Below are 6,731 nucleotides of genomic sequence, written 5' to 3' on the forward strand. Positions count from 1 at the left end.
GAGAGACAACCGGTGGTGTAGCAACAGCCTGAGCCGGAGTAGGTGCCGCTCGCTGCAGCAACACTGCACGCGTCGTCGCCACTTGCCCCATGGCCGTTCTCGTGGCAGCCACTGCCCTTCGTCTACCTCAGTGCGGGACGAGGTGAGGAGTAGATCCATGGCCTTTTTTATCGTTTTAAAGTTTAATTTAAAATGTTGAGATGCTGGGACTATGTTTAAGTTAAGTTTGTGTACTTTTGGTGTGAAGTATTTTATGTTTCAAAATGTTGATTTTTTAAATCATAAATGTTGAATAGGTCTGCTGTATTGGGCGTGTCTAAAAAACGCTGGCGTCCGGCTGGCTGATCCAAACGGATGAAAAATAATTGTGTGAGTTTGCGTTTGTACGTTGGAGTTGGCCCAGGAGAACCTGCTCCTCACAAGAGTGAAGAAAAAGAAAAAAAATGAAGTCTAGGAAGTTTCCTTGCAGCAGCAAAATCGAGTTGGATATTTTTATCTTTCCAACAATTACGGTGCGTACGGTGTTGGACAGCAACCAAGGGAAGGGAAGGGAGACCGCACGCATTGCCGGCGGCCGGTTACTCCACTTGCCTCCTCCAATTCAATCGGCGGCGAGGACGAGGCGGATGCGCCTTCTCCGCCTCCGCCTCCGCCTCCCGCTGCCAGCGCTACTGCCAAGTCCAAATCCAACAACCAAATCCTTCTTCTCATTATCCTCTTGTTGGCCAGGAGTCACGCGCACCAGCCCCACCAGCCACCACGAGCAGATGTCGACGACCTCCTCCTCCGCGGCGGCCGTCGCCGAGGGCTCTGCCGCCCGCCGCTTCTGGATCGCCGCCTCCTCGCGGGAGGCCGCCTTCGCCACGTACACGCCCTTCCTCCTCTCCCTCGCCGCGGGGTCACTCCGCCTCGACTCCTTCCGCCACTACCTCGCGCAGGACGCCCACTTCCTCCACGCCTTCGCACGCGCGTAAGCCTTTCCCCTTCAATCTCGCCTTTACATTCTGATTACCCTGGATCTGATCCATTCCGTACCATCAGCTACGAGATGGCCGAGGAGTGCGCCGACGACGAAGATGACAAGGCCACCATCACCGCCCTTCGGAAAGCCATCGTCCGCGAGCTCAACCTCCACTCTTCCGTGCTCCAGGTCCTGATCCTACCCAACTGCCAACCCCATTCTTCACCCCACACACAACTGATTTCCTCGCCATTGATTCGGATTTACTTGCACCTCTCGGAGGCTCTGCCTGCACCCACGACCCGATCTGACCCCCTTGCATATAATGATAAAAACGGATGTCCAGCATGCTACTAACGTTGATAGAAACCAATTTGTTCAGGATAGTATGATATGAAATACCTTATATAGTCGGATTCCACGTACAATTGCTATTATCTTATAGAGCCTCTTTTCATATATTTAAGATAGGAGTACAATGTAACAAACCTGTGCGTGCATTTAACAACCCAGCTATTGATTCTTATATTCAAGTTTGCTGTTGTTTTATCGGTCATGATTATTTAAGTCATACCTGATGATTTCAACTATATCAACTGTAAATCATATACATATTTCACTGGGGTATGAAGTTCGAAATCTTACATCTACAAACAAAATGCTCGACAGGTGCCATCTGGTTTCATTTTTAGGTCCTGCCAGAGAGATAAATCACAGTTTCACTGCACGCCGTGTGCTGCAGTTATATGTATGTATATAATAGTCCTTTGGACTGGATTATACTCTCGTATACTGATTGCTACTGTATTAATTAAATTTTCTTCCCCACAAGGATCTTCTTTTTAATACCAAGAGTTTTCATTACTCAGCTAGTTGTCTTGGCTATCCAATTTGCAGGAGTGGGGAGTTGATCCTACCAAAGAGATCCCTCCAAGCCCAGCAACAACCAAGTACACTGATTTCTTACTTGCAACTGCAGCTGGAAAAATTGATGGTGGGAAAGGTTCTGATAAAATGGCCACACCATTCGAGAAGACAAAAATTGCTGCGTACACTGTTGGGGCGATGACTCCGTGCATGAGGCTTTATGCATATCTTGGCAAAGAACTCGGCGTTTTCCTGAAACAAGATGAAAATCACCCATACAAGAAATGGATCGATACGTATGCAGCCACTGACTTTGAGGTATAGGACATGTCATTCATTTATGTATTGATCCTACTTCTGCATGTAATACTGGCCTGCTTTAATAGAACTAGTGCATGCGTGTTTCTCCCTCCGCTGCAGAGTAATGCACTCCAAATAGAAGAGTTGCTTGATAAACTAAGTGTCTCTTTAACTGGTGAGGAGCTCGAGATTATTGGGAAGCTCTACCAACAAGCTATGAGACTGGAGGTTGAGTTTTTCTCTGCTCAGCTCCTAGAAGAACCTGTTGTAGCTCCACTTTCAAGATATCGTGATCCCAAAGACAAGCTCGTGATCTTTTCTGATTTCGATTTGACATGCACTGTTGTTGATTCGTCTGCCATTTTGGCGGAGATTGCGATTTTGTCACACCAAAAGGCTAGTCAGAGTGGGTCTGATAATGTCCTTGACCGTACAAAATCAGCAGACCTGAGAAATTCGTGGAATATGCTATCTAATCAGTACATGGAAGAGCATGAGCAATGCATACAAAAGTTACTTCCTCCAGAAGAAGGTCTGCATAATGCTCTCTCTGTTTGATTAATTTCTGATGAAAATTTGCAATTTACCAATAATGCATAACCATGCTTGCAATAACCAGCTGATGATTCGAGTGCTTTTTGTTTGATTCCAGCAAAGTCAGTAGATTACGATCAACTATACAAAGGTCTTGAAGTGCTATCAGAATTTGAGAGACAGGCAAATTCTAGGGTTATTGATTCCGGTGTCTTGAGGGGAATGAACTTAGATGATATCAGAAAAGCTGGGGAGCGGCTTATTCTGCAAGATGGTTGTCGAAATTTCTTTAAGAAGATTGGAGAGACAAGGGAGAAGGTCAATTTAGATATCCATATTCTTTCCTACTGCTGGTGTGCAGAGCTTATTAGGTCAGCCTTTTCATCAGGTAATGCTGAAAACCCTTGGCTATTTGTTCTTCCATTTCTTTCTGATGATGGTCACTACATGTTTACAACTTGTAGCTTTACAGTTGAGTTCTGTCCTTGGTGTACATTAATTATTTTGTTATCAGTATGACCTTGTGACTGACTATCATTTGAACTGTTCCTTGCAAAAAGAGGACTTATCTTTTTTGAACAGTAGCAATGGCTTTATGAGTGCTGTTTACCATGATTACTGTATCATTTAGTTAGTACCAGTGTTTTGTTCTGGTCTTTTTACTTATTATGTTGATCTGTGAGTGACTGCCAAGTAAGGGTCAACCAATATTTGACAGAACTTGGGGTTTATTTCTTTCGAACAAACAATGACCTTCATCTGGCAACTTGATCAAAACCAACGGTACTACAGAAATTAGCAAAGTACCAGTGTTTTGTTGTTGGTTTTTTTTACTTATTATGTTGATCTGTGAGGGACTGCCAAGTAAGGGTCAACCAATATTTGACAGAACTTGGGGTTATTTCTTTTGAACAAACAGTGATCTTCATCCGGCAACTTGATCAAAACTAACAGTACTACAGAAATTAGCAATTTTATATGTTTGCTAGTTATCTTTAATTCTGGGGGCAATGGTTGGTGTTCCCTGGACATGTCTGCTGCAGTGTTTTTATACCAAAAACTCGTATTTTTATGTTAAGGTCAAAAGCCAAAACTCGTGTAATTTTTATGTGCTCATGCCCTCATGCAGTTGGTTGTCTTGACGGAGTAAACATACATTCCAACGAGTTTACCTTTGAGGGATCTGTTTCAACTGGTCACATCAACAGAAAGATAGAGTCTCCACTAGACAAAGTTGAGAAGTTCAAAATCATCAAAAGTGACCTGGATAGTATAACATCATCGTTGTCTGTTTATATCGGGGACTCAGTTGGAGATTTGCTTTGCTTGTTGGAAGCAGATGTTGGTATTGTTGTTGGATCAAGCACAACCTTGCAGAGAGTGGGCAAACAGTTTGGTGTTTCTTTTGTTCCATTGCTTCCTGGTTTGGTAGAGAAGCAAAGGCGGCTCTGGAAGCAAGAAGCATCCATCTTCAAGGCGCGATCTGGAGTTCTTCATACGGTTTCTAGCTGGTCAGAGGTACAGGCCTTCATTCTGGGAAATGATTCCAGCTGATTGTTGCTGGCTGTCCTTATCACTCTCTTTTCCTTTGCTATCAAGACTGGTACCAGCTCATGCAAATCAGACGTGAAATCCCCGTTGTGGCCATTTTATGAAAGCCACATTGCTATTCACCTCCTATATGAGTACCCTGTGTTCTGAAATGGTTTTGTTTGTATGATCAATGTGTCATTGATTACACTTGAGTTGTCTTTCCATTTGGGATCATTTCTTATAATCGTGGTTCCTGGCATGGCTACAGAACAGAGTGGTATACTGTCTCCAGGTGTTTCCCAGGTGCAAGCGTAGAGCTGTTTTTGGCAATGAAATTTGAGATTGCTATATGTTTGTTTGTTTGACTATATATCCTTATAATGGGACTGATCATAGCTGAGATGATTGGAGGCAGAACATTGAAGATGTAAAGTCACGCATAGGATGATAAACAAAATACTCCCTCTGTTTCAAAGTAAATATAATTGATGTTTTGGCATCGGTCGGTTTTTCCAAAGTAATTATAATTGATGTTTTGGCATCAGTCGGGTTTTCCAAACTGACTGACGTCTTGGCTCAGCGCACTCAACGGGTTCCAGACTTCTCTGATTCTAACATCTTTGCAGACGAACATCGACGTCGAGTGCAATATGCAGGCTATGTCGTTGGAGAGGCTTAGCCAGGAGTGTGATATGCAAGACATGGGTGAGAACTTCTGTAGACCCAAAACCCTACACCACCCAGAGGGACCTTGCCTATGGGCTACCCTAGGTTGGTCCAACCACCTTGAGGGTCGTTGCTCTCCAACATGAAGAACGAGGAAACAAGAACATGGGAGAAATGTAAAAAGTAGGAGAAAAAGTAGTAGATGCTTGTGTTGTTCAATCACCATCACCTCCACCCCTGGTAGGAATTGTTTCTGATTGGCGTTGCCGAGCCCGGGCTGGTGCCCGTTCTCGTCGTCGTCATTGTGAGGGTTGGGTTTGTTGCGGTTGTTGTTGTTGAGCAGCATGGCTTGCTTAATGACCCAACAATTTCGATTCATGTGGCGCATGGCTGTTCAACTATGAGTTGTTGTCGCCATTCTTTCACTTGAATGCTTCTTGGTGCCACCGCCCTGGCGCTGGTTGTCGGATCCGGCGTTGACCTCGCCGTCCTCAACATCACTGTCATTGTTGTTTGATAACTCACAAGTATAGGTGATACGGGGCTAACCCGGTGTAGGCCGATCTTTCACGATTGGAGTGGGATCCCTCGAAGAACACGATGAACACGGGGAAGAACGGGGAGAAATCACAAGGGGAAACACTCAAGAACAAGTCCAATCACACATCCACTAGGCAATCAAACACACAAGATCCACAAGGTACATGAACAACAAAGGGAAAGATACAAGGTAAGGTTCATCTCCAAGAGGAGGTCTTGATGGTATCCTAGACGGATCTTCCCGCGAGGGGGTCTTGATGATATCCCGCAGGATCTTCTCACATGAAGGTCTTGAACTCCATGGGAGTGGTAGTCTCTCTCTCTCAAGAGTAGAGTAGGAGCAAAGCTCACCTAAGAATGAGCTATCATATTTTCTTACCCTAGAAAGGAGGTGGAGGAGGTCTATTTGTAGCCCAAGGGGCGAAGGGGTAAGTGAGGGGGCGAATGGGTACACGGGCCTCGGCCCAAGTCATGCGCGCGGGCAAGGCCAGATGATTCGGGCGAACTTCCGGATGATCTGGCTTCGGTGGAAGCCTTCGGGTGTCTTCGACGCACTTATCCGGACGATCCGGGGGAAGGTCCGGATGATCCGGCTAGGCCTGGATGATCCGTACGGTGGTCCGGACGTCCGGCCTGGCTCCAGCAGCCGCTCCATCTTCTTCTCCCCCTTTCTTCCGTCTTCTCTTCCATGCTTCCATAGCGGACGGTGTAGTCATTCCTTGGCGCTTGCACTCCTCCTTGACATCCGTGAAGCTCTGACAATACCTATGCATGCCCACGGGAGAAGTGTCAAGTAGTACACCATCCTCGAAGGGGTCAAGTGAACACGTGTAAAGGAGAAGATTCACCTTTATGTATGAGAAGTAGAGGTTGCACGTGTCACTTGCCAAACGAACTCTCGACATGGTGATGTCCGTAGGATGCTCCGCATCATCTCCTCCCCCTTGGGAAAGATCCGACCTCGGATCGAAAACCAAATCACCATGGGAAAGAGATGGCGTCGCCGTGTAGGAGTGGTCGATTACCAAGTTCTCGTCATCTTGAAGCTCGAAATGGACACTCTCCAGTGTCGCACCGTCTAGTAATTCCTTCAAAAGGAGCAAAGATAACAAGCACTTGGAAAAACAAATATGGTTGCTATTATAGCGAAACCAAGCATTCAAGAGGTGATTCACCCAACAAGTGTTGTCATCAAGCATATCATATGGTTTGACAAAGAAGTGTGGCATGACATTTAAGCATATAAATTGAGCACACTCAAGGTCATCATGGAAACAAGCACGTAAATGTGAGGTAGTGATGCAAATATGTGTGACAAGAGAATAAGCAT

At 45.4% G+C, this 6,731-nt stretch overlaps 1 protein-coding gene across 1 annotated transcript; it reads left to right on the top strand.

Annotated features, from left to right (window-relative positions):
• Positions 1–767: 767 nt before the first annotated feature.
• Positions 768–4,216, top strand: LOC148922759 (bifunctional TH2 protein, mitochondrial-like). Its single transcript, XM_089062122.1, has 6 exons — positions 768–970; positions 1,042–1,150; positions 1,859–2,146; positions 2,249–2,660; positions 2,781–3,050; positions 3,792–4,216. The coding sequence occupies exons 1-6, from the start codon at positions 768–770 to the stop codon at positions 4,214–4,216; spliced, it is 1,707 nt and encodes a 568-aa protein (XP_088918248.1).
• The last annotated feature ends 2,515 nt before the right edge of the window (positions 4,217–6,731 follow it).

Source organism: Salvia hispanica, unplaced genomic scaffold (assembly GCF_029641045.1).
Source record: "Salvia hispanica isolate PSC_SH4W2 unplaced genomic scaffold, Shi_PSC_v1 Unplaced_Contig_0018, whole genome shotgun sequence".
Lineage (NCBI taxonomy): Eukaryota > Viridiplantae > Streptophyta > Magnoliopsida > Lamiales > Lamiaceae > Salvia > Salvia hispanica.

Coding starts and splice junctions, on each gene's coding strand:
- LOC148922759 (XM_089062122.1), top strand. CDS start 768: ATGTCGACGACCTCCTCCTCCGCGGCGGCCGTCGCCGAGGGCTCTGCC. Junction 1,151..1,858: donor TCCACTCTTCCGTGCTCCAG/GTCCTGATCCTA, acceptor TCCAATTTGCAG/GAGTGGGGAGTTGATCCTAC. Junction 3,051..3,791: donor TAGGTCAGCCTTTTCATCAG/GTAATGCTGAAA, acceptor GCCCTCATGCAG/TTGGTTGTCTTGACGGAGTA.